Source organism: Aedes aegypti, chromosome 3 (genome assembly GCF_002204515.2).
Source record: "Aedes aegypti strain LVP_AGWG chromosome 3, AaegL5.0 Primary Assembly, whole genome shotgun sequence".
NCBI classification, from domain to species: Eukaryota; Metazoa; Arthropoda; class Insecta; order Diptera; family Culicidae; genus Aedes; species Aedes aegypti.
Window position 1 is genome coordinate 273,360,813 of NC_035109.1, and position 27,339 is coordinate 273,388,151.

Below are 27,339 nucleotides of genomic sequence, written 5' to 3' on the forward strand. Positions count from 1 at the left end.
TGCGCATAATACACACGACGAAGGGCATAGATGCGCACTATAGCGAAGTGACTCGCGACGCGGCAAAGTTGGTCAAAAATCAAACTTTGCACGTTGGTTTATCCATTTTTAGTCGCGAAGCAGTATATATCTTCAAATGGCACAAATGACATGAAACCAAGTCTTACTTAATTCTGAGACCGACCAAATCTTCTTCTTCTCCGTGGCATTACGTTCTAATTGAGACAGAGCCTGCTACTCAGCTTAGTGTTCTAATAGCACTAATACAATTATTACGCATTTCTTTCGTCACTGAACTATCGCAGATGTTTTTACAAGTGCCCGACCGTTAATGAAAGTGCACGATTGCACCTGAATGATTCGATGCAATCCCGCACTCTTATTTGTACTTTCGTGTTAATGAAGCCGCACTTCACTATCCAGTGGCGAAATATATTCACAAAATTAACTGCAAGTATTTTTTTTCTATGCCAAATTTGCCATTTTTGTATATGTATATTGTGTGACTGGCATGACAATACTCTATGCCAAAGAAAGTCAAGGATGTATTCATTACAAAAAGATACTGGACCGACCGGAGATCAAATCCTGATACCTTTGCTATGCAGCCGTGGACTTTACCACTAGATTTAGAAAAGCATGTCTTCAAACTCAATGGACAAAGCGTTCATTGTTTTAATACTTTAATTTTATGTGGTAAAACCGTTGATTGAAATTGTCCAGTCTTGTCCTAATATCTGTGGATTGGATCCACAGGAATGATAAAATTGGGACGTAATTCCCAATTGTTTGCAGACAACATTATTTTAGAGAAATTATTGTAGATTTTTAGAACATTTTCATTACAGAGAAGAGCTGGTTTCTTAAAAAGACAAAGTGTAAGCGGTGGTTCGATCCGGCATATAATCAATGATGCTGGTTTAGTGAGAAAGAAATTTTGTTTCCGTCGATTTTTTCCCTACCTTGTTTAAGAATTTCAGCACTGATCATCTATAACATTAAACCTACTTCGCATAAATCGAAGATGAAGAGTGGATTTAATTTGACAAGAAACATATGTTAACCAGGGGGCTATTTCGAGCTAAAACCCGAAACCATACCAATAATCCTGTATTACAATCGATGCTTACTAGGCCAACAATGGTAATAGTGTACCTAGAACTAAATTGGCAAACTTCCATCAATGCTCGATGGCAATCTACTTGACCGAACAGATCCTGATTCTGTTCAAAGTTGCACGTGTCGAACATACTACTTAGTTGTTTTCGCAAAACAGTTCCCCTCTCAGGTGTATTTCTGCCTGCATTTCACATTGTGAACAAAACTGTGAATCAGAATCTGTTGATTTATTTATTCGACAGATTAGGACGCTGATTATGTGGAAAATATCTATAATTGAAAGTCCTATTAGTACAACCAAAAGCTGAAGAGGCCTCTGCGTAGACTATACATAGAAATACCGTTCGGCGAATTTCGATATGTGCTGGCCACAGCTTGGTTCGGCCGGAAATGGAACGAAGCATACCTACTGGCTGTCGTTCGATTCGCCTGAACTCACAGTTTTTGGCATTAGTGCGTGTGCTTTATTGCGACACTGGTATTTCCCATTGTCTACCCTGTGAAATCGAATTTGCATTTGGCGTGAAAATATTTCTGCCGCCAACCTATCTGAAGGCACAAGCTGGCTTCGATTTAGATCGTTCGGTTCTGCTTTATAGGCTTTTCAGTTTTCCTCAGCTTGAATCGGAGAGGGAGGGGTGTGCGGATATTGAACTCTTGGGCAACAAAAGGCCCGTTCATTATGGCGTATGGCGCTTGCATAATGAGAATATTCCAAATGTTGCAATAAATCTCGGTGGATCGGACCCGTTGGCCGTTTGCCTAGTGGGTGAGGAAGTAAGCATAATAGCTGCCGGAGAGAAATATGCCGCAATGTGTACATTTAGGAAAGTGTCTTGTGCGTTCGGAGCCATAAATGCATCCGATGAAATTATGGGATGGAATATGAAACAGAATCCATTTTTTTCGGGGGGTCTTTTATATAAAAATCACATAACGTATGTAATCAACAACAAACAAACCAAAATACATCTTAAAGTTTTACACTTACTGATCTGCTCCAATATGCATAATATTGTCAAATATTACTATCGAAGTTTGATAAATAAAAACATAAAAATGATGAAGGCTACACGTGATCAGCATAAAACATAAAATAAACATCATAAAACAGCATAGTAAATAAATGTGCAACAAGCTACAACACTTACAAAATTGCGGATGTGCTGTAAATGTCCAAAGATCAAGAATTATCCACAGATTCAACTAGGGATTTCACCAAAGTTTCTATAGGAAGAACTTCTGATTGCTACCATATTTTTTAGATTGGTTCCGACAGGGCTCCAGGAATACCAGCAATTCCTCCAGGAATTCATCCAGGAGTCATTTCGCGGATTCCACAAAGAATTCCGCCAAGGATTATTGCAGGGATTTAATAGGAATATCTCGATAGGGTTTACTCTAGTGATGCGAGTGTTTCTTAAGGAGTTCCTTCATGAATGCCTCTAGTGATTCCTTCATACTTTCCTCCAGCAGAATATTTACTCGGGGAATTCCTCCAAGGATTCCTCTGGGATTTTTTCCAGAAGTTCTTCCAGGGATTAATCCGAGGATTCCTCCGAAAATTCCTCCAAAGAATCTTCAAGCGATTTCTACTGATTGATTTTAATTATTTAGTTAACATCAAAACAGATAACACTGAATCAGCAATTTCACGCCAGAATAGCTCGCTGCGCTCCACGCATTCTTGTACCATCTGGATCTGAAGCGAACACCATATTTGCAGGGTTGCTGTCCAGCATTCTTGCAAAATGCCCTGCCCATCGTAGCTTTACAGCTTTGGCCACCTTCTGGATACTGGGCATTGACCACCAGTCTAACTTTTGCTGCCTCACGTTTCAGGCGGGTGTACAGGTATTGTTCAGCCAACAATGTCCATTTCATCCGCGAAGCAAACAAATATAGAAGAAGGTATCGACCGTGATTGTTTTTATTTTAATTGTTTTATGACTTTAGCGGTCATGCGACTCAAAGCTAAAGGGAGTCAATAGAAGCAAATGATGGAAATGAATAGGTGGATAGCCGTCGCAAGGGAGCGACAAGATTGAAATTTAATTAGGTGGTGAAAGTTGAGCAAGCCATTTTAAAGTCAGTAAGCATCGAAGCGTCCTGTATTTTGCCTAGCTTCTCTACTGGAAAAGGGTTGGCTCAAAGCTTTGAGCTTTGCTACCAACACAGGCAAAATACAGGAGGCTTCAATGTGCTCTTATACTGACGGCAATCAACCGAACGGTTCTATCGATCGATGACTGATATTGGGAATTAACACGCAGTCAAAGATGGTTTGTCTTTATCATGTGTGCTCTTCCCGCCAGTCACCACATGATCCAGTTAGAACTGCATTTCTTATTAGCCAAATTTTTCATATATAGCAGAAGGTATCGACCGTGTTTGTTTTTATTTTAATTGTTTTATGTTTTATGACCGCTGCATTCTTCTCCTTCGTAATCTGCTTACATTCCTCATCCAACCAATCGTTCCGTCGCCTCCCTCCCACCTACCCGACGTTGCTCTCAGCTGCATTGTCGATGGCTGCTTTCAATGATCTCCAGCAGTTCCCATGAGAGGCTTCATCTAGCTTGCCCTCTTCCGATAATAGAGCCTCGATATGCTGCCCGTGAGCAGTTGCGACATCCGGTTGCTAATTCCGCTCTAGGTCATACCGGGGCGGCCGTCGGTACCGTACGTTGTTAGATGGTATAGTAATCTATAAACGTTCGCACCATTGATCCCTTCTAATACACTTCCTGCAACGCTACGATGCCGCATCCGCGGTCCTGCAACACATCGGCGAGTATGCGTGTGCTCCCGATGGAGTTGAGAGATTTACAGATCCACGTTCCGAGCTTCCAATCGCTAGTCCTTTTACGTCGCTTTGGTCTTCGCTGATTGTCCCGGTTCGTATTCTCTCGATGATTATTCGTTGCTTGGCTTTTTTACGGTTGGCTTGCAGGGCCTGACACCAACCCCCTAGATTCCCGGAGAACCATTCCCCCTAAATGTTCGAAGGGCCATAGTGCACAGATTAGCTTAGAGTCCTTCTCTGGTACTCGGACGATGATTAGCCGCCCCTGACATGGGGAACCGTTGGGCAAATTTGTCTACACCATCGATGTTACTGAATCGATTCACATTTGAACTGCCGAATCGATTAGCCAATTTCATCGAATCCTTTGAATCGATGTTTTTAAATCAATTCGAATTGAATTGGAGTTAAAATTTATGAAATTTGAAATGAGACCAAAAATTAAACATATTTACTACTTCATTTTACTTCTTCCAAGGAAATTGTCGCAGGTGTGGAATCGCAGATAGTAATTTTCACCGATTAAAAGCCTGTCCAAAAACAAAGATCATTTAGGAATGGTGCAGTTCGATTGTTCAAACGCGTTATAAAATAAGTGTAGTTGATTTGGAGGATCTTCTTCCATTTTCGATACGTAAATCATCGCAGCAAGAAAAAGCTGCTTTGTGGCTGACCATGAAAGCGATTTCATTCAATTTGAGATTTTCAGAACCATCACTATTTGTTTTTAAAAAAGAGATGAGGGAAGAAAGGTTGAACAACAGAAAAAAATTTACTTCGGAATTCGGATCAAATTTGAACATGTGCTAACTGTTAACAATCGTAGATGTTCTTAAGTTAAGTAGTGTTGAGAAATAAGAAGTTTGTAACTCAAATCGTGTTTCAATAATAAAAAAAGATAAGATAAGAAGGAATGATATATGTTGCTCACTGAATAAATGGCCTATATGCTGCATGTCTGCTTAGTTCAACAAACTGCCTCGTGACGACACAAAATAATTCGTAAAAGATTCGCTAGTTTCTTTGGCTTTCATACAATTTATATGGAATGAAAAACATTTAAAAACATAAAAAGAGATAATAAATCTTCCAGCTGTTTAGAGGAATACCTATAAGTAGATGAAAACCCGAATTTAGTACTATACCTTTCAATTTCACTAGAGTTTGTATCCTTTGACAGATACGCGTATTTCGACCTCAACTGTAAGGACGTCTTCAGTGTCGTGTACTAGTCGTGAAGTCGAGTCTAGTACACGTCACTGAAGACGGCCTTACAGTTGAGGTCGAATTACGCGTATCTGTCATAGAATACAAATTCTAGTGGAATTAAATGGTATAGTACTAAATTCGGTTTTTTCATCTACTTATAAAAAAGAGTTTTGTTCCTTTGTTGTTTTATTCATGATAGCTAAACTGCCGTTATACGCATAATTGTCCCATGTTACTTTTTGTGCATTTTGACTTCTTGTCATCAAACAGTTTATTTTTACGTATAGTTTTAGAAAACACTTACCAAAAGTTAACTTTGTTCGGAAACTCAATGAAAAGCAAGCCAAGTCAATTTGTCCCATTGTTGAATTTCCACGCATAACTGTCCCACTACTGTGTTTCTACGCATAACTGTCACACTATACAATTCGCTGCGCTGATCTCGAACAAAATATTCAGTTGTCAATTTTGAATAATCGTTTTGAACATCTTCTTACGTTGGCTTTACATCCCATGTGGAACACAACCTGTTTTATGTGTTTGTATTATCGGGATGCATTCATCATTCATGCGAGCCTGACGTCAAATTTAATTGAAATTTTCAATTTCAAAATATTATTTCACATTCACATTTTAATTAATTTCAGTTGAATTTTCAGGGTCGATCACAGAATTCTTCTAGATTTGGAACCGCGGTCAACGATTAGAAATTCACTGTAATTTTGGATTCATCACGGGAAGTACTGAAATAATCCCACTTGAAGAATCAGTAACCACTTTAATTTTGAGTCCACGGCTTGCGATAAATCAACTTCATGATTTAGCAAACCAAATCTAAATAAAAATAGTTCGACCGTTTTTGGATGACTTGGCCACATGCTGGGTTGTTCCGAATACCGGTTCACTGGTGGAAGTGGCCATTATACATCGACATATCAATTTTCATGTTCAAATGTATTTAAATGACTTGACCACATGTCGGATTGTTCCGAATTCCCAGTTCCCTGGGAAATATGGCCTCTAAACTGTCGGTTCTGAAACTTAGCTGGCAACAACAAACTTCATAAATTCCCAAATCAAGGCTAAAGAAGGGTATCTTGAATGACTTGATAACATGCCAGGTTGTTTTGGATACCCTGTTCCCCAGAGGAAGTGGCCATTATATTGGCGGTCCTGATGAAGTCAAGAAGAAGTCAAAGTCAAGTCAAAAGAAGAATAGTTCAAAAAGTTTTGGATGACCTGGCCACATACTAGGTTATTCCGCTGGCTCTTTGGTGTTAGTGGCAAATATCACGATTTTGCAAACAAAGTCCAAATAAATGTCAAATCGTGTGAAGATTTGTGTCGTAAATTTTAAGTTGAATATTTACTCCGCATAACAACCTTGAACTCGCAGACAAGTTTCTGCAGGTTTGACAGCTGGAAGAGTCGATATAGGAATTCATCTTATCAACTCTCTAACTTAGTCATTCACTCTTTCTTTCACTATTTCATACATTTTCTCATTATCGCATATACATAAAACTTTGCTTTCCATCCCAAACTATAAAATCGTATTTCTTCACTTCCCCACACATGGCTCCGTTTGGCACATGTCACTTGAGCCTTCATTAGGTGCCTCAACATAGTCTTGAGGATATACATCCTCTACATTCGATACAATTCGATCTACAGCCGTATACCTAGCACATAATTGTCACTACTATCAGTGGGACTGTTATGCGTAGAAATTCACCAAAAACCCGGTATTTCTAGGCATAACAGTCCCACTTTGAATTTCGTAGTTAAATTTACTTTATTTCCATAATTCAAACTTTTGACTCTAATAAACACGCTATTTTTCATACTATTGTAAAGATTTTAATTTAATTTACCACACACCTGGTCAAACCAACCCCCTGAAGGAAGCGCTAGTTCTTGAAGCCGCCACCATCTGTGTGGCGCTAGTGCTGAGTAAACAAATTTTAGGCTTTGCCCTCATCAAACCCCGCGCGGAAGCGACAAATGTCGTATGAGAATAAAATTATACTATTGATAATGGTTTATTATTGTGCCTAATAAAATGTGGTCAAATTATTTAGCAGTTACAGAAAATTTGATGAAGTACTACACACTTATTACCAGAATGGAAAGTAAAACATGAATGTCGCATTCCAAAACTAGTGTGTCTCGTGCCTAAAACAGTATTTTTGGAAGAGCTGTCAAATCAGCACCTTATTCAGCACCAAATTTTTGGCTTCAGTCCAGTTGTTCGTGGATGACAGCCGTTTCAGTCCTGTGGGTCAAACCGAGGCTTAAATGAGTTAAAATCTTTAAACGCGTTTTTCTCGATTGCATATTTTGGAACATGGGACAATTATGCGTATAACGGCAGTAAATAACAATTGAAAGTTTCAAGACGCTCAATGCTAATGTAAAGCCTCTAACTACACTTTACTATTGGGTTGCAACATACAATTTCATAATATCACGCCTGCTAAACTGTCCGCATTAGTTGTTCGAAAACTACGTATAACTTATAGATTACCTAGTATTATACTTGTACGATGACACAGACAAACGATAAATTTACAATTGTGATTTATTCCCAAGCTATATCTATTCCCGAACACGGCCCACATTACACATGCATGTACTTTGTCTCGTAATGTAATCTCGACAGATAATCTCTCACACGTAGCTTTCTTTTTCCTCCTTATGATCATTACATCCCGGCGTGTATCTCGTTGCTGTGCGAAATTCCAACCAAACCAACCGAAAACCGTTGCCGTGGAAGTGTAGGAGATTTGTGAGTTCCGCAAGCTGTTACATCATCTGAATGCGAAAATCTCGTTGCCCGTTGCCTGCCTGGCGTTGCTGAACCTGAGCTACATGTTCTCCAGCGTTGTGCATCTATTCCAGGACATGAATTCCTGTCCAATTAGAGTGTTTAGCTACACCGTTGCCAACGTGCTTCTGTGGCTGGTCATCTCGTTGATGTCGTTCTTCCAAGTAAGTATATTGCTAGACATGGACCAAATGCAACGCGCTAATGCATTCAGCCAGATATACAGTTATTCAAAATAGCAATTTTCGAAAGCATCGTTTAGAGACGGTGGAGCTAAAACGCATCCTATCCGAAAAACATTCGACGCCGAACAGCTTCTCGTTCTTTGCCAAAAATTCATTATTCAAACTCCGCTTACCTAATCCGTTTCAGCCTATGTAAAGCAATGTCGACGAGTGGCTTTTGAGGTCGCTCGAAAGCTATGTCCGTCTATTACTACTTGCAGCCTTAAATGGTGCTACAGAGACTGCAAGTGCGGTTGGTATACTTGTGAAGCCTATTCAGTATAGAGAAACATCTCCCACAACATTCGTCGAACTTTTCCGCCCTTTAGAACAACAAGCCACGCTATCCCCATGCTCACGTGGCCGTTATCAAAATGAAGGATTTGCCCATTGTGTCATGTGTGTTTTATGTGTTTGCCTCGAGTGCACCACCATCATCATCATCATCGACTGACCGAGGAGGGAAAAGCTTGCAATGACCAGTAGAGGGATCGGAATGCAGTTGATAGCGATCTAAAATAAATTTGGCTCTTGAAGCTTTCGCTCGTCCCATTCGGATGTTGAGCTACCGGGAAACGGTTTAAGCACCGACTAAACGTGTCTGTTCAAATTGTTCGGGAGCACTTGTCCGGATTGCATGTTGCTAACGAACCGGATTAAGCATAAATCAAGTGGGAATTGGCGGAATACGAAAGCGGATTCCATTAATGTCGTCTAATTTAATGATGATGGGTTCAGGTTTATTGACGAAGAATAAATGATTGCTTGTTGATGTCAGGAAATTTAATATAATGGAGGAAGACATATTCTTCAATAAATACATGAAAACGGATTTGATAGATATGCATTGGGATGGCCACCCTTGGATAGAAAAATCAATCTACTAAAAAAAATATCCACAAAAATTGAGCAGAATCGATAAAGGCTAGGCCGTTGTTCTTTAAGTTTTAATTTTGTATAGAAAATAGGCCAAATGTATGGAAACATTTTTTTTATTTCTCATCACGCAAATCTGTCATAAAGCAGCCTACTTTCCTGCACTAAATTAAACAGTGCGGTAATAGTTATTACGCAATCGAAATCAATATTACGCAACGCCTTTTCGCGACTGTGTTAAGCTACGTAATGAATCATTACATATTTTTTTCAGAAATTTTAAATAATGGTGAATTCATCCTGATGTGGTATCTGATACCCTTATGTGGTCTTCTACGAAATTGCAAAAAAAATGTACGCAATCGTTGCAGAACTCGATTTTTACAGCACACGCTGTAATTATCCAACTCGGAAAACCTCGTTGAACAAATGTACGACTCGTGCTGTAAAAAACATCATTCTGCAACTTGTTGCAAAAAAAAGTTATGTAAAACGTCCTTGCGCGAGTCCATACATGCACCTTTGGGGTTGTTAACTACGAATGATTATGCCTAATAATATTGTTAAAAACTGGATAGTGATCAAATAGTTGTAAAAAAATTAATCCCTGGAGCAAATATGCTGAAATAGCTATATTTTTCATTATTGTTGTTATTCTTTTACTATGAAATGCGTAACACTGCAAAGCATTGGCATACATTGCTCAAGGTCTACCATGTCTTTCAAGCATAAACATTTCTCGTTATAATTAAGCTATCCACCACTAAGTGGTTTGACATTTACATTACTTACGGTCCATTTTCTTCATAAAAATTTCAAGCTTCTTGAACAACAATTTATTACAATTTTTTTCAGTGGCTCCAGCTCAGTAAGATTTAAGATACTTTTAAGTTTGATTTTTCATTGGTGAGCAACTCTGGTAGTTAGATCACAACGGGCTTCTGATTCCTTTATATGAATTTACAGCCATTCCATGAAAAACCCATCTAAAGGGTCACAGAATTCCGTGAAAATTTGCTATTTTATTCCTTATCCGAAATAAGGATACAACTTATGTGATTTATTGCACAATGTTTCAAAATGGAAGAATTATGGACAAAAAGTTATGATTTTTTTAAAAATTACAGATTTTGAAAAAAAATCGAAATAGAGGAAAACAATATTTTTTTTATGTGATTATATGAAAGTACAGAAAAATTGCAATCGAAAAGTACTTAAGTAAATTTTTTATAGGTTGCATCAATTTCGAGATATACTCATATTTATATAAAATTTTCAAATAAAAAAAGTAAAATAGGCCCTTTTCAAACATATTTCGTGTCTCTCCATTTCAGAAATATTTTATTTTGATTGAGTGAATCGAAGCTGAATTGTTTATTGTTTGATCAAAACCTATATACTAAAGTATTTAAAAAAGTATGCACGGTAAAAAAATATAAACGAAATTTTCAAATGAAAATTTGAAGTTCATTGTTCTTAAAAACCGCAATATTGATGTTTTTAATTTTTGGATATGTTTTGCAGCATATTGTTTGTAATTTCTTGTACAATGGAAAATATTTGGATAAAAAATAAATTATTTAAAAAAATAAATAAAAACGAATTTATGTAAAACGATATTTTGGTCCTTTTTTTAAGTACAGAAAAATAACTATATATTTTTAAATATGAAAAATTTCTATCGAAAAATACTCAAGTAAAATTTAGCTGAGATGCATCACTTCCAAGATATACACGGGTAATCTAAACGTGGCATTAAAAATGTGATTGTATCACAACGGTGTACCTTTGGTCCCCAGGGCTAAGCCCGGCTAATGGGTAAACCCCTCTCATCGGGCAAGATCGTACAACCATGGAGAAGGAGTTTTTTTTTTGTTTGTTTTATGTTTTTGTTTGTTTTTTTTGTTATATACATATATATATATATATATATATATATATATATATATATATATATATATATATATATATATATATATATATATATATATATATATATAGTTGTAATATATAAATAACTATATATTTTTAAATATGAAAAATTTCTATCGAAAAATACTCAAGTAAAATTTAGCTGAGATGCATCACTTCCGAGATATACACGGGTAATCTAAACGTGGCATTAAAAATGTGATTGTATCACAACGGTGTACCTTTGGTCCCCAGGGCTAAGCCCGGCTAATGGGTAAACCCCTCTCATCGGGCAAGATCGTACAACCATGGAGAAGGAGTTTTTTTTTTTGTTTGTTTTATGTTTTTGTTTGTTTTTTTTGTTATGTACTGTTCATATATGTATATATTTATATATATATATATGTATATATATATATATATATATATATATATATATATATATATATATATATATATATATATAAATATATATATATATATATATATATATATATATATATATATATATATATATATATATATATATATATATATATATATATATATATATATATATATATATACTGCAATTTTATTTCTTAATTATATCAACTACTTTCTTGTTATCGCCACAGCTCGAAAATTGTCTAACTTCACTTTGTGTTTCAGAGATAGAGATAAACGAGTGATATTTCTGAGTGCCTTGAACTGTTTTTGCACTTGAAAATAGTTGGTTAAGTTCTTGTGCAACGATATCATATTCCTCAGTAGTTGAATAACAAAAGAAGATTTGTGTAAGCTGCTCTTCTTTCCGATTTTGAGCCCAATCATATAGTTCCTTAGCATTTTTTATCGGATGTTCACGTTCTTTGGCAAGACTGGCTCTGGTAGCCATACGTTTTAGTGTCCCTCCTATGGCATCGCATGGCCCTTTTCCATGTGATGTTGCAAAAAAAATGCCATTCAACTTCTATATCATATTTGATTTTAAATTGCCAAAGAGTTGAAAAGTTCTTCCTATTTTTATACTGTGATGCATAAAATATATCTTGTTGACAGTTAATTTGTGATTCAATCGCAAAAAATCTATCATTTTAGATATGAATAAGTTGACAGATAAAGAATCGTGGCGTAAAACTTCTGAAATTACAACAAAACTTAAATGATTGACTTTGCCATCTTGACGATAATATATTACAAACGGATGCAAAGTAGCTTGCTGAGCATTCCAATGATGGCTTTGAACTTCATCTTGAAGAATAAATGTGTAGTTTTCCGAAAAATCACAAATCAACCTTCTAACAAATTGTTTTTTGTGTTATTCAAAAATGTAGCTTGCTCTTTTTTGATGAAATCATGAGGTATTAGTTTCTCCAGTTTACGAGTAAAATATGATACAAACTCATCAGGCTGCTTTAAAAAAAAATTCAATATCACACCTATGGGTTGTGACCCACTGTTCAAATTGTAATTCGTCAATGCCATTCTCTTCGATTTCTGATAACAAGCTTCGTTCAAAGGTAGTAGAATCTGAACATGTTTCACAACAACGTAAGGTGCAATCCACTGTTTTTGTTTCACATAATAAACTATCAGTAAAAAAATTTAAATCATGCAGTAAATTATATTTCTTTAAACTATGGATTATCAAATTAACATTTTCGTGAATAGTACATACGCATACATAATGTGTTCCAGAGCTAGTTAACAATTTACAATTCTTCGGTCGCAATTTTGCAAAAGATGAAAATCCTATTTGAACACCACAATGTAATTCAGTAAATCGATTAAACGACTCTCTTAATGTAGTCATCATTAACCTTTTTTGAATTGCCAGCCGCTTTCCGTATCTCATTACAGAAACATAATCACGTTGACCAGGCATCACTCGGCTAGTTTCATCATCTTCGTAAAAGTTTACTACAATTTCTTTTGCTACATTACTTAGCCCGAAAGATGTACGAGATTTACTTGCTCCTTCTAATGACTGTTTAGCTTGTGTTGCCAAATATCTGGATGTATTAAATGTATCTATTATTTTCTGAACCGTCCATGACCTCGGCAATATTGAAAGTAGTTGGAGTTTAGTTGGAGCTGGTGATACCGTCTTTAGAAAATTTATCTTTAATTTGTGCAATCATTTTATCAAACTCGTTAACCTCTGTCAATTTCATCAATTGTATTTAACTTGAATATTTCTCTTCTTATTTTTTTATTAACTTCTTCATATTTTCGCTTTACATAATTTATTGAATTCATTTTTTACGATCAATTGGAGATGTTAAAATACTGGAAATTGATTTGTTAAAAATTTCAATATTTACACTTTGTGAATCAGTCGTATTAACTGAGGTCATTGACGGTACAGTTACCAAAGACTCCTGACTTGGAACATTAATTTCAGTATCAGAAGATACATGTTCATCACTGCTCGATGAGTCATCGCTACTAGACAGTTGAGTACAGTTAGACAGTTTTAAACGACAAGAATCACAAATTTTAAGCTTACTATTTAATTTAATCTGTTCAGCAAATCCCAACAAAACCAATTTCTGAATATTATCTTCCATAATATTTCGACAATGTTTAGAACAACTTTGTTTGAACACTTGAACTGATATAACTCATTGCAAAAAAATGATATCTGTATAGCTTCACGCACAACAAAAATAAATACCTCTGTAAAACGCCTCCTTAATCCACAATATAATGCTGTATCTTCTTTCGTAGCACGTCAATTTCACAGGCAAGGCTCTCACGGTTTCAGACTTACCTTATATACTACATAGGTACTTCACACCACGAAGTTTTTGTACCGCATTTTTTCAATGATGATTGCTACAGTGATAAAACTTGACAACATAGCGCATTATTTTTGTACCCATGAAGTACGTTTAAAAAAAGTATCGTTTTTCTTTTATTCATTTACCATGTCCAAATGTATGGGTATGGGAAAAACGTGTTTGTTCATCATGCCTACTAAAAAGTGATGAAAACCCTTGTGGAGCCTGTTTAGTAGAATGCCTGTAAATATACAAAAAGATGAGTAGTACTGTTCCTTTTAATTCTACTATTGTATCCTTCGACAGATACGCGTATTTCAACCTCAACTGTAAAGCCGTCTTCAGTGTTGTGTACTTGACTTGACTTGGTTTGTGTTGTTGAAATCAAAATAAAATTTTCCGGAATGGAGAAACACGAAATATATTTGAAAAGGGCCTATTTTTCTTTTTTTTTTGAAAATTTTATATAAGTATGAGTATATCTCGAAATTGATGCAACCTAGAAAAAATTTACTTAAATACTCTTCCAATGCATTTTCTGTACTATCAAATAAACACATAAAAAATATTGTTTTCCTTTATTTCGATTTTTTTTTCAAAATTTGTAATATTTTATAGAATTATAACTTTTTTGTCCATAATTCTTCCATTATGAAACATTGTGCAATAAATCACATAAGTTGTCCCCTAAAACATGTTCAAAAATAATAAAAATCACAGATGCATTTTCATAGAAAATCGATTTACATTTTTTTTATAAAAAAAAATCTGTCATTATTTTTTACCGTGCTTATTTTTTTCCAAATAGTCCTAAACAAAACCTACAACAACCGCAAAATATATCCAAAAATTAAAAACATCAATGTTGCGGTTTTTAAGAACTATAAGCTTCAAATTTTCATTTGAAAATATCGTTTATAATTTTTACCGTGCACTCTTTTTTCAATACTTAAGCATAAATGTTTTGATTAAACGATAAACGATTTAGCTACGATTCGCTCAACCAAAATATTTTTTTTCTAGAATGGAGAAACACGAAATATGCTTGAAAAGGGCCTATTTTTCTTTTATTATTTGAAAATTTTATATAAATATGAGTATATCTCAAAACTGATGCAACATAGAAAAAATTTACTTAAGTACTTTTCGATTGCAATTTTTCTGTACTTTCAAATAATCACATAAAAAATTATTGTTTTCCTCTATTTCGATTTTTTTTCAAAATCTGCAATTAAAAAAAAAATCATAACTTTTTTGTCCATTATTCTTCCATTTTGAAACATTGTGCAATCAATCACATAAGTTGTCCCCTAAAACATATCCAAAAAATAAAAACTGCGTTTCTGGAGAAAATCGATTTTAAAATTTTGTTTTTGAAATAAAAAAATAATCTGTAACTTTTTTTTACCGTGCATATTTTTCTCCATATACAACCATACAAGATCTCAAATCAATCGGACAAACAGTTTTCAAGTTACAGTTTTTTAAGATTTGCCATGCATTTTCCGATACGTCCTTCTCAAACATAAGGCGAGGTTCAAAATCGCGGTCTGAAAGTGCATAATGGCATTTTTGGTCATAAAGAATCTGTATGCAAATTTTCAGGCGATTCAAAAAACACAAAAATAATCGGGTTTGCGAAACGGCGTGGAACCGCTCATACGTGAAATTTTGCACATACAAAGCCTCCAGGTGATTTCGTTATACGTAAATTTTGGTTGTCTGGGATGGTTCATGATTTCTGGAAGTCTATAAGGAATTTTTCAACAAATTTTCAAATTTCACTAAAAATTCCATCCATATTAACGTCATTCAATCATTGTCAATTATAAGAGACGATGAAAAAAAGAACAAGCATTTTTATAGTAAATCCTATAAAAACCACCTGTTTTTCTGTGATTTTTTTTGTAGAATGCACTGAAAAACTATTGAAATAAACAAGGAATGGATATTTTCCGTATTTAAATTTACAATTAACACTGATTTACAGCGATATGAGACAAAATCATAAAGATTTCAAATTTCAATGAAGCGATTCAGGGGGGCAACGTGGCATAGTTGGCTACATGTTCGCTTTATAAGCGGATGGTCATGGGTTAGATTCCCAGCCCTCTCAATAAAAAACTTCATCAGTCCACTCAAGAACAATACGAGCCCATCCGTCCAACATCACGGCCATCTGAACACGCTAAACTTGTCACGCTCAGAAATGAGTGCCGAGTACACAAAATCAGCCTCTCTTCATGCAGCACAGATTCTGTGCAAAGGGGGCTGTACACAGTTTTGAGCAAACGGTGGTAAACAAACCGAATGAGTGAAATGCGCACAGAGGAGGAACGCTTGGAATTCGGAATTCGCTTCCATTTTTGTGTTGCTTCTGAAAACATTAAAAAAAAACATTCAAATTTTCAAGTTTTCAGAGATTTTTTCATTCGAATAGCCGGAGCGGAAGCAAATGGGGAAAAAACTTCCACATTTGCGACCATCTTCCGGCTTTTCGCCTGAAAAAATCACAGAAAACTCCCCATCTTACCAACGGCCAACTGTTCACGCTAACCCTGCTCAACGCAGCGCATGTGTAAAAACTACACAGAATGAGGCAACCAATGCAGGACTCTCTGGCTGAGTGAAAATTCTGTGTAAGTCGCACTCATGCTGTGTGTAGCCGATGTGTTGGCCTTCGGTTGTGCGGGGATCGATGGAAATGGAACTGTCAATCTCTCCCGCGCGGCAGCAAACAGTTGGCCGTTGGTAAGATGGGGAGTTTTCTGTGATTTTTTCAGGCGAAAAGCCGGAAGATGGTCGTAAATGTGGAAGTTTTTTCCCCATTTGCTTCCACTTCGGCTATTCGAATGAAAAAATCTCTGAAAACTTGAAAATTTGAATGTTTTTTTTTAATTTTTTCAGAAGCAAAACAAAAATGGAAGCGAATTCCGCATTCCAAGCGTTCCTCCTCTGTGCGCATTTCACTCATTCGGTTTGTTTACCACCGTTTGCTCAAAACTGTGTACAGCCCCCTTTGCACAGAATCTGTGCTGCATGAAGAGAGGCTGATTTTGTGTACTCGGCACTCATTTCTGAGCGTGACAAGTTTAGCGTGGATGCTACCTGAAGTGTACTATTAAAAACTTAACCTATATCGTGTTATTGTGATCATTTAATAGTTTTCTTCAGTGAAAGCTTGACAATAATTAGAAACGGATCACTCTACTCTCAGAAAATTAAATATTATTGACTTCGGCTATTCGAATGAAAAAATCTCTTAAAACTTGAAAATTTGAATGTTTTTTTTAATGTTTTCAGAAGCAAAACAAAAATGGAAGCGAATTCCGCATTCCAAGCGTTCCTCCTCTGTGCGCATTTCACTCATTCGGTTTGTTTACCACCCTTTGCTCAAAATTGTGTACAGCCCCCTTTGCACAGAATCTGTGCTGCATGAAGAGAGGCTGATTTTGTGTACTCGGCACTCATTTCTGAGCGTGACAAGTTTAGCGTGGATGCTACCTGAAGTGTACTATTAAAAACTTAACCTATATCGTGTTATTGTGATCATTTAATAGTTTTCTTCAGTGAAAGCTTGACAATAATTAGAAACGGATCACTCTACTCTCAGAAAATTAAATATTATTGACTTCGGCTATTCGAATGAAAAAATCTCTTAAAACTTGAAAATTTGAATGTTTTTTTTAATGTTTTCAGAAGCAAAACAAAAATGGAAGCGAATTCCGCATTCCAAGCGTTCCTCCTCTGTGCGCATTTCACTCATTCGGTTTGTTTACCACCGTTTGCTCAAAACTGTGTACAGCCCCCTTTGCACAGAATCTGTGCTGCATGAAGAGAGGCTGATTTTGTGTACTCGGCACTCATTTCTGAGCGTGACAAGTTTAGCGTGGATGCTACCTGAAGTGTACTATTAAAAATTTAACCTATATCGTGTTATTGTGATCATTTAATAGTTTTCTTCAGTGAAAACTTGACAATAATTAGAAACGGACTACTCTACTCTCAGAAAATTAAATATTATTGATTGAATTATGAGTATTAAACCAATTCAGTTGAAAATTCCATTAGCATTGCATAGGGTGTCCAGACGAGGAAGATCTAGCTTAATATAAGTCTTGGCAGTCATTGAAAAGCCATTAAAACGTTTTAATGCAACTTTTCTACAAATACAATGGTATTTTAGTTTATACTTCACATAACCTATTTTTCATACATATTTAAACCAAAGCGACGTCTCACATATTTATATGTACAGTACTGATCAGAATATAGTACGCATTGGCCGTTTTTTCATACAAAATGGTCAAGTTTGGAGATCTGAATCTCAGCTTTTAGTGATCCGATTGATCTGAAATTTTCACCACAGCCTGGATATAACATAGATTTCACTCAATTAAAATATCACTGCATTTGAAACACAATCTTTTAAATTGTTGAAAATCTCTCAATTTGCAAAAAATTGCAAAATTTAATTTTGAAAATATTTTGAAAACAATCAGTTTTACCGAAAAATGATGTTCTGCAAACTTGTGTGTCTTATCAAATTGTACATTTTTGCAGAAGGACATATTGCTCTAAATATTTTCATTTAAAAATTATTTTTACTTTAAAATTTTGTCATTTTCATCGAAATTTGAGATTTGCGATAACTTAAAAGTTCGTTAATGAAAAACTATGAATTTCTAGCCTAGCAAATTTGAGGTTACTTTCAAGCTGCGGTGAAAATTTCAGGTCAATCGGACAACTAAAAACCGAGATATAAGACTCCAAACTTGATTATTTTGTATGGAAAAACGGCCAATGCGTACTTTATTCTGTCCTGTACTGTATGTCTTAAAATATCATCATATTTCATGCAGAAAGTTCCCAACGGCAGATCGGCAAGTTAATTTTTATACGGATTTTCAAAATTATTCATCATTTTAATGAAGAAAATAAAAGTAAGGTACAGTGGGGAAAGTGTATCAGTGGGGTAAGTGGATCATGCGTCAATATTAAGCTTAAATACTTGAATATGTTGAATGTTTTCGCACCATTGCTTCTTTTTAGGTTATATTCTTACTTCCACACTGGCACTATTGCAAAACTGGTAGTACACGTACACTAACACAAGCAAACTTGTTAGCTGCAAAAATTAATTAATTTCAAAATTGTTTTCCATCAATCAAAAATCCATTGTATCTCTGTCTGAAATCGAATTCTATTAGTTTTTTCGACACATGGTGAGCATATCAGTTCTAATTGATTGAATCACAATGAAAAATATGTGATTTTTATGAATAAATACAGATATATTGTACATGGTACAGTTACCCCTACTTTTTAATGGGGTGGGGTAAGTGGATCAAGTATTATTATCATTTATTGGCAGACTGCTTACGAGAATTTTAATATGTTTTGATTGTTGTTTTCTTTTATTTGTTTCATTCCCAGCTTAAATTTGTCAAATTGACCATAGAGAATTTAAATTAATCCACCTAAAAGTTTTTTTTAACCTTTCTGGTATAAAAAATATATAAAATAATAATAATTTCAAATCTCACACGAAACGTTTCGTGGTTTATCTAAGCTGAGTTGCAAAAGAGCAAAATATACTAATTCTCCAATTGAGAGCATATTATCGTACCTTATTTGACTATATAAATTATTCTAGACAAATGATACAAACATGTTCATAAATAGAATAAAAAGATTCTAGTTTGTTATTCGAAAATAAATGTAACTAATATTTTCAAACTACGAGTGTTTTTCGAAAACATCGTTAGGAATAATCCTACAATACTTCTGTATAACTTATGTGTATAAATGGATGAATTTTCTTCAAATTATTCTAGTTACAATGTTTATTTTGCTGTGCGAATTAGTGTAAACTAATGTATACATATTTTTAAATATATTTTGATAAAAGAAAGATACTTTTTAATTTTAAAGTATTAAAATGTACCATTACTAGCACTTATAATAAGAACGAGAGCAATATCATTCTTATTATATTATTATGGGGCAAGCGGATCATTTGGCGCAAATTTGTAAGTCCCTCATACTCAATACATAACAATCAGAAAATCGAAATAATCAATGATTTGAAGTATATTAGTCCCTTATTTGTTATCCACAGGAAAAAGTTTGAATTACATTCTTCATGTTAGCTGTACATAACAATGAAGCTGACTATTGATTTTTCTGTATCCACTTACCCCACGGTACCTTAAATCTAATAATAATGCGATTTATGTAAATTTTCTGATATTTAGTACCAAACGTGTATTGAATTGCACGAGTTCACCCGTTGACGTTTGAGCGGTGCCATGTTATTTACGTGGCCATGGCAACGAGTGAATTCAGCACCGCTCAAACGTCGAATTAGTGAACTCGTGCATCGGTCCATAACTCGTCTTGTTTGTGTTGCGTCTACCTACGTGATACATACGATTTTTTTCTATCTTCATTAACGAGATTTTTAACCCTGGGCTAGTTCATCTCTGGTATTTGCGAATTATTTACTGTACATAATTCCCAAATTTGTTGGGAGCATTTGGAATTTTATTTACAGTGATACCTCCATGAGTCGATGTTCCATGACTCGATATCGACTCATGGAACCATGGAAAAACAAAATTTCATGGTTACTATGATGGTCCCTAGAAGCAGCTTTCCAAAGGATTGCTGTTCTATCGGTCGATATTTCCATGAGTCGATGGTCCCTTCAATATCGACTCATGGAGATTTAACTGTATTCAAAACAAGCACTCAACAAATTCCTCCCTTAAAAAGCATAGGAATTAATTTGAAAATATTGTTCAAATATCCCAGCAGAGCGCAGTCAAACGGAACCAGCTTTTAGCCTTAGTTTTATTCGCTAGCTGCAATTTGCGTATCGCATTGCCAAACCCACCGAAACTCACAAACCAACTCTCGTCACCATTGTGAGTGCGTCAGCCAAATCAATTCCACCCAACCGTAATACACAGGCACAAGACCACAGCTCTGTCCTAGGCCACGTTTCAGCTTAGCGTGGCAAAGTTGTGTGAACGCAATTAAGCGTGGCAGTATTAAATTAAATTATTTTTCGAAACTAAATCCCACCACATATTTTATGCATCCTCTGTTCTAGCTCGAAGCGTAGCATGCATCCCATATCGTCAGGAGCGCACAGAAGTTCAGGTTTCTAAAATGCTCGAAAACTTCTGATTTCCAAACAAGCCTCAAAGAAAAACATTTACCTACAATATCAGATAGTGTTCTCAAACTTTTTTGAGAGAAAACATGAAAAAAGTCTAATCGAAAAGGCTTTTCCCAACTTAAAAAAAAAATAAAAAAAAATATAATAAACGCATACCAAAAATTTAAAAAAAAGTTTTTCTTCATGTTTTAACTCCAAATAGGTGCACATGTCCAAAAAACGTCAATGTTTCCATTTTTATTTTCATCAAAACTCGTGCATTTTTAGTTTTTCATATCGTAGAGATCGCCCTTCGTCACTCCTTACGGAGATATCTTGCTCAAATGCTGTTTCATGTATAAGGAATCCGGATTAATCCATTAGGGCAGAATCTTCTTGCCTAAGCATGTCAAAACAATGTTTTTTTTTTTTGAAAAATTTGAAAGCCTCAAAATGTATGAGAAACGTAATTATGTAAAATTAGATTTTATGATCTTCAACCCTACAACATGTACCACAACATTTCTCATCATCCCAGCTTACAGATTATTGAGAATGTTTCATTTTTGCCATGATTTATCAAATCTGAACCACTGTGGAGCGCTTTCGTCGCTTGTTCTCAACGGTTTTTCGGAACGGTAGGCTGAAACAACATTTGGGGAAAACCACACAATATCGCGAGTTGAAGCTCACATATCACGAAACACCCGAAGCGAGCTAAACGTGTGGCGGCTCCTATGGTGGCCCCGCTCTCCCCTGCCGCATGGCTGATTCTGGAGTTGGGAATTTTGCACCGGCAGGACACTAAGCTGATGACTACACGCACCGTGGCAGGATCTATGACATGGGGTCGAACGGTGTCTGGTCGAATGGCATTCGGTCGAGTTAACTTTTTCTCAATCGTATAGCTTGGTCTAATAGAATTTCGATCGAAATGCATTTGAATAATATAAAAGGCAGATTACTTTTTAACCATTTAAATCGCAATAACATTTTTTATATATTTTTGAACCATCTTTTTAGAAGTTCTTAAAAAAACTCTTCTAGTTTAAAAAACTGAAAAAACTGTGTCAATATTGATCTTCGGTCTTGGAAATCTGCAGATATTCCAAAATTCCTTGGCGGACCATCGCGTAGCCATCTTCTTCTTCTTTCTGGCGTTACGTCCCAACTGGGACAAAGCCTGCTTCTCAGCTTAGTGTTCTTTTGAGCACTTCCACAGTTATTAACTGAGAGCTTTCTATGCCAATTGACCATTTTTGCATGTGTATATCGTGTGGCAGGTACGAAGATACTCTATGCCCTGGGAAGTCGAGAAAATTTCCAACCCGAAAAGATCCTCGACCGGTGGGATTCGAACCCACGACCCTCAGCTTGGTCTTGCTGAATAGCTGCGCGTTTACCGCTACGGCTATCTGGGCCCCACACGCGTAGCCATGATCCGCGTTAATATCTCAGGCTACAGAATTTTCATCATGTTCGGTTATTCGCTTTTCATAACAATACTTCAAAGAAAATCTGATGTAAAAAAATGAAACAAATTGGTGCAGCCGTTTTTAGGTAATGACCATTTATGTTTGTAATACCAAGCTTGCCGCCTAAAAAAATCTTAATTTTTAAATTTCTCGGAGTATACTCTAAGAATACTTATTACCAAACCATACAATTTGAAAGGACCTTATCCTTATTATTCCGCATATAATTTAAATTTTTTAAATTATTTTTTTATGAAGGTTAGAGTCCGCGATTACAAAGCAAAGTCATGCTAAAGGTATCTGGATTCGATTCCCGGCCGGTCCAGGATCCTTTCGTAATGGAAATTTCCTTGACTTTCCTGGAACTAGAATATAATCGTACCTGAACGTAGACACAAAAGTCAATTTGGACAAATTGAGATGTAAAATTGTGAAAAATAATGGAATCGTTCTGGTGGGCTTCGATCTCACTACTCCAAATACGCTAGAGTGGGCGCGTTAACCAACTACGCCACAGAATGGGTAACGATTCTGCAGCGCAATCGGCCAACTTGAAATCAAAGTCCGTCACGACTCCATATACTCCTTCACAGCCCTACATCTAGAAGAGTCAATTTGAGCATCTAAGAGAGCCGACGGAGGTGTAGGGTATTGGAAGTCGTGGAATCCAAGCCTACCAAAACGATATCATTATTTTTCACAATTTTACATCTCAATTTGTCCAAATTGACTTTTGTGTCTACGAACTTCAGGTGGGCACATATCTGCAAGTAGTTCTGAACAAGTGACCTGGTACTGCTTTCAAAGTGCCTTAGTCCCCTGGAGTGCCAACCGGCACATTAGGATGGATGGCAGTAAAATCCTAATCACGGTATACTGATCACGTCGCTCAAATAGGACAAGGCAAGGATTTTGGATTGGACAGCGATATTGGGTTGACAGTCGTGTCATTTTACTCCCCGTATAAGGAAGGGTGACACCAACTTGAAACAGCGAGTAGGCTTATGGCGCGACTGCCTCCGTTCCGTTAAAACCTTGGCAGGCTTCTGGATACGTTCAGAACCCTTCCATCTTAAGTGATGAGTACTAGGTTCGGATGACCATTCCCAACCTACGCCAATCCGGCTCTGAACATGATCCTCATAAGGGATCGTGTCAACCCTAGCATGGCCTCCCTGCCCTAACCGTGGAATCATGAAAGGCGACTACGTACGGCGGATGACGATAGTGTCTGAAGGGGGGGACCCTGAAGAATGGAGAGTATAAACAACATCAGAGAAGGCGTGGCATAAGCGGGTTGGTAAGATCACCAACGCTTCAAACCCAACAAGCGCGAGCAGGAGCAAATTAACGTGCAGCAATCAGCAGTGTAGTATGTGATCGAGAGTACCAAAACCATCGAAAGTAGTTACAGCGAAGAAACTTGTGAAGGAGCTGCACGAGTATGTCGACAAAAGATACAATGTGCATAAAGACATCAAACTGTTGATGACGAAGATTCAAGGAGCCCTTGGAGTGGCCGTCAAAGAATGGAATACCCTGGAGGCGAGAGCTGATACAGCCGAATAAAAGCTTGTGGTGACCAAGTCCGCGTTAGAAGCTATGCGAGCCTCAGCATCGCGAAAAGTGGAAACGAGTACTGTAAAGGGGGAAGCCTCCGTGTCGTACAAAAATGTCAGTAGCCAGAGTCTATGAATGAAGAATTGCGCAAAGAGAACTGACAACAAGTTCTTCTATCACAATTCATTTAGTTATTCTGGCCAACTATTTTACTGTGTGCGCTTTCCAGTGACTTCACTCAAATGCACTCTCATTCGCAACTTTTTTAACAAAGTCGCAAAGAACGAAATTGAAATTGATCTCTGGTTTTGTAATTATAAAGTAATAACAATGAAAGCCTTGGGCACAAAGAAGGCTCCAGGATCTGACGGAATCCCAAATCTGGCACTGAAAACAGCGATCCCCGAGAACCCCGATATGTCCAGGACAACACTGCAGAACTGCATTGACGATGGCAGCTTTCCAGACTCCTGGAAACGACAAAAGTTGGTGTTGCTACCAAAGCCGGGTAGCCGCTTGGCGAATCTTCGGCGTATAGGCCGAAATGCTAAAAAAATTTCAATCAAAAAGTACTAAAATTACAGCGGGCGTTCCTCAAGGCTCTATTCTCGGCCCGACTCTGTGGAATATTATGTACGATGATGTCCTGAAATTGAATCCTCCCAGAGGTGTAAAGATTGTTGGCTTTGCGGACGACGTGGTGCTATTGGTAGTTGTTGAATCAAGAGAGGAGGTGGAGGTACTCGCCACCGAGACGATCGATACTGTAGAAGATTGGGTGCGGGACAAGAAGCTGGCGATAGCCCACCACAAAACTGAAGTGGTTATGATCAGCAATCGTAAGGTATTGAAGCAGGCAAGAATCACGGTTGGTGATTGCATGATCGACTCGAAACGAGAAGTTAAGCATCTATGGGTGATGATTAATGATCGATTGATTCATTCCATGGCTCTCTACGGCCGTAAAATCAATCTCAAATTTGTAATAAGTAAACTTCAACTAATGTTAAACTTAAACTTGAAAACTAATGTTTTTCCTAAATTTCGATTTCCTTCAAAAATTTTGATATGGATTTTCGTCAAATTTTTAATCACGGAAGGTGGAGCCATGTATCGAAGAATGATCCAGTTGGTATAAAATTAGGATTTTTACGTATATCAAGTAGATGATGCATTTCGACCAATTGACATTCGAACAACCGTCCGTATGCTGTCGAAGCATCCTCTCCAGAGCATACTCGTCTGATGGAGGTAGAGTGTGGTAGCGGTTGCTCTGTCAGCAGTCTCAGGTGCAAGTGACCAGGGGGCACTGACTAGCGGCTGTGGTCCTTGACCGCTTTGGAGGACTACGATAAACTACGCGAACCGGGATCCACATAGGCACACTGACTGGGTCGCTCATGCAGGTGAAACGGTATCCACCGCTATCCATCTATGGAATTGGATTTGCCACTGAAACTCGGTATCATCCGACTCGACCAGCCGGCTTACATTAGTCAGGTCAGGTGGTCGCGAGTCGAGTTGGTTAAGCTGCATGGGCTGACACGATGACCTGTATGGATGCATGCATCGCATGAGTGAGCGATTACGTTACCACGTTTTCTAATTCAACAACTTTTGCTGCGTCGTCGCTCGACGAACGGATGTTTTGTAATCTAACTCTGCGCAGTGAGTGGTGATTAGGAAAGTCCTCAATATGTTTGATCCCAGAACATGAGCTATTGTTGAATGACCTTCAGTACTGTTGGACTACAGACACTACGGCGTGTCTGGTAGAACAAAATTATCACAAAAAAATAGACATCGCTAAATCTTTCACCATACGAAAATATAGGTTTTTAGCTTTCATTTGACGTGTTCCCCAAAAAATCCACCGAGGGATCCCGAACATTTTTTTTATTTTAAATTTTTGTTCCTTGAAGTACCTAATTTTCAAATGTACTCATAGTTAAAGGCAGTTTTTTTCTTTCAAGCTCGATGGTAGCCTAAAGTTCAAATGAAAGTTGGTAAAACATAGCTATTTAAGGTTACATGTTGTGATGGACAAAACTGTCCTATGTGATCTTGTGGATTTAATAAGCCATGAGACACTTATTCGTATAGTGAAGGTACACACTCAGTTGATTTGATTTCTAATTCTAATGTTCATTCTTTTGCCGAGATCCGCACAGTGGAGCAGTCAGCAAAGGAATTTTTACTGATATCTGAGCAAAAAATCAAGTTTATTTAATGCAGCACTTTGGGGTGCCGCTGACTTCAAACGTCACTTTTACTGAGGTGTCAGCAAACGACTTTTAACCGAGATTTGCAGTTTGCACTGCTGAGATCGGCATTTTGATTTAAGTGTGTATTTGATTCTAGCGTATAACTGTGATCGAAGCCAAATGAGCAAAGTATTATTCATGCCAAGTTTGTCGAATTTAGCTAAGGCGACTTGGTGATTCATTTTATCAAATGCCGCGGAAAGGTCCGTATAAATGGCGTCTAAACTTGTTGGCCACTTTCAATTTGGCGAGTCACGAAAGAAATGAAACATGTCAAGTTAGTAGCCGTCGAACGTTTGGGCATGAACCCGTGCTGGTCTTCTGATATGTAGTGTGCGTAGCTCTGAACTAACTGACGTAGCACAATCACCTCAAATAGCTTAGAGATTGAGCTCAAAGCGGCTATACCTCGGTAATTTGAAACCGAACTTTTGCAGCCTTTTTTGAAAACTGGAAATACGTATGAATGTTTCCAGCAGTTTGGGAAGACACCGGTTGACAAGGAAAGATTTAATACTGCAGTTAACGGTTTTGCAAGCGTGTCCACACACCGTTTTATAATAAATGATGGTATACCATCCGGACCATATCACGTAGACGATTTAATCTCCTTACTAGCAAGGGCAACATCATGTGAATCGAGGTGTTCGTTGGTGAAAACACGACTGAATTGTGAACGAAACATGTCGGCAATCCCACCGATGGAGTCGGCGACCGATGAATCGTCGTTCATTGTTGAAGGTAATCCGGATTCTTTCCGTTGGTCATTGACGTACCGCCAAAAACTTATGGGATTAGTCCTTAGTTGACGTTGCATACGGTTTTGATAGGCGTTGTACAAATGGTCGTTGAGTTGCTGATAGTCTTGGTTCGCCTTCATATAGCTAGCTCTCGTGGTGTCCGTTCGAAACTTGCTGTGTCGTCGAAGTGCAGCCCTCTTCACTCTTTTCAGGTTCTTGAGATGAGCATTTGACCAGGGTGGTTTTGCAAGTTCAGGTCTGGATTTTACGGGAACGAACTGGTCGATAGCATACAGCAAAATTCCAGACACTGTCGATGCTGCAAGATTGGCATCGTAGTCCCGAAGAATCTCGTCCCAGTCAACGTGCGCAAGAAAAGCATTCATACCGTTGAAATC

The 27,339-nt window shown here is 37.0% G+C and overlaps 1 protein-coding gene across 2 annotated transcripts in view; it reads left to right on the top strand.

The window, feature by feature from the left end:
• Positions 1-27,339, top strand: part of LOC5565490 — a 254,527-nt gene that overhangs the window by 220,509 nt on the left and 6,679 nt on the right. For both annotated transcript variants that reach the window (XM_021850276.1, XM_021850277.1), the window contains exon 7: positions 7,916-8,125. In XM_021850276.1, the coding sequence (XP_021705968.1) occupies positions 7,916-8,125 (210 nt within the window). The remainder of the gene's footprint in view (positions 1-7,915; positions 8,126-27,339) is intronic.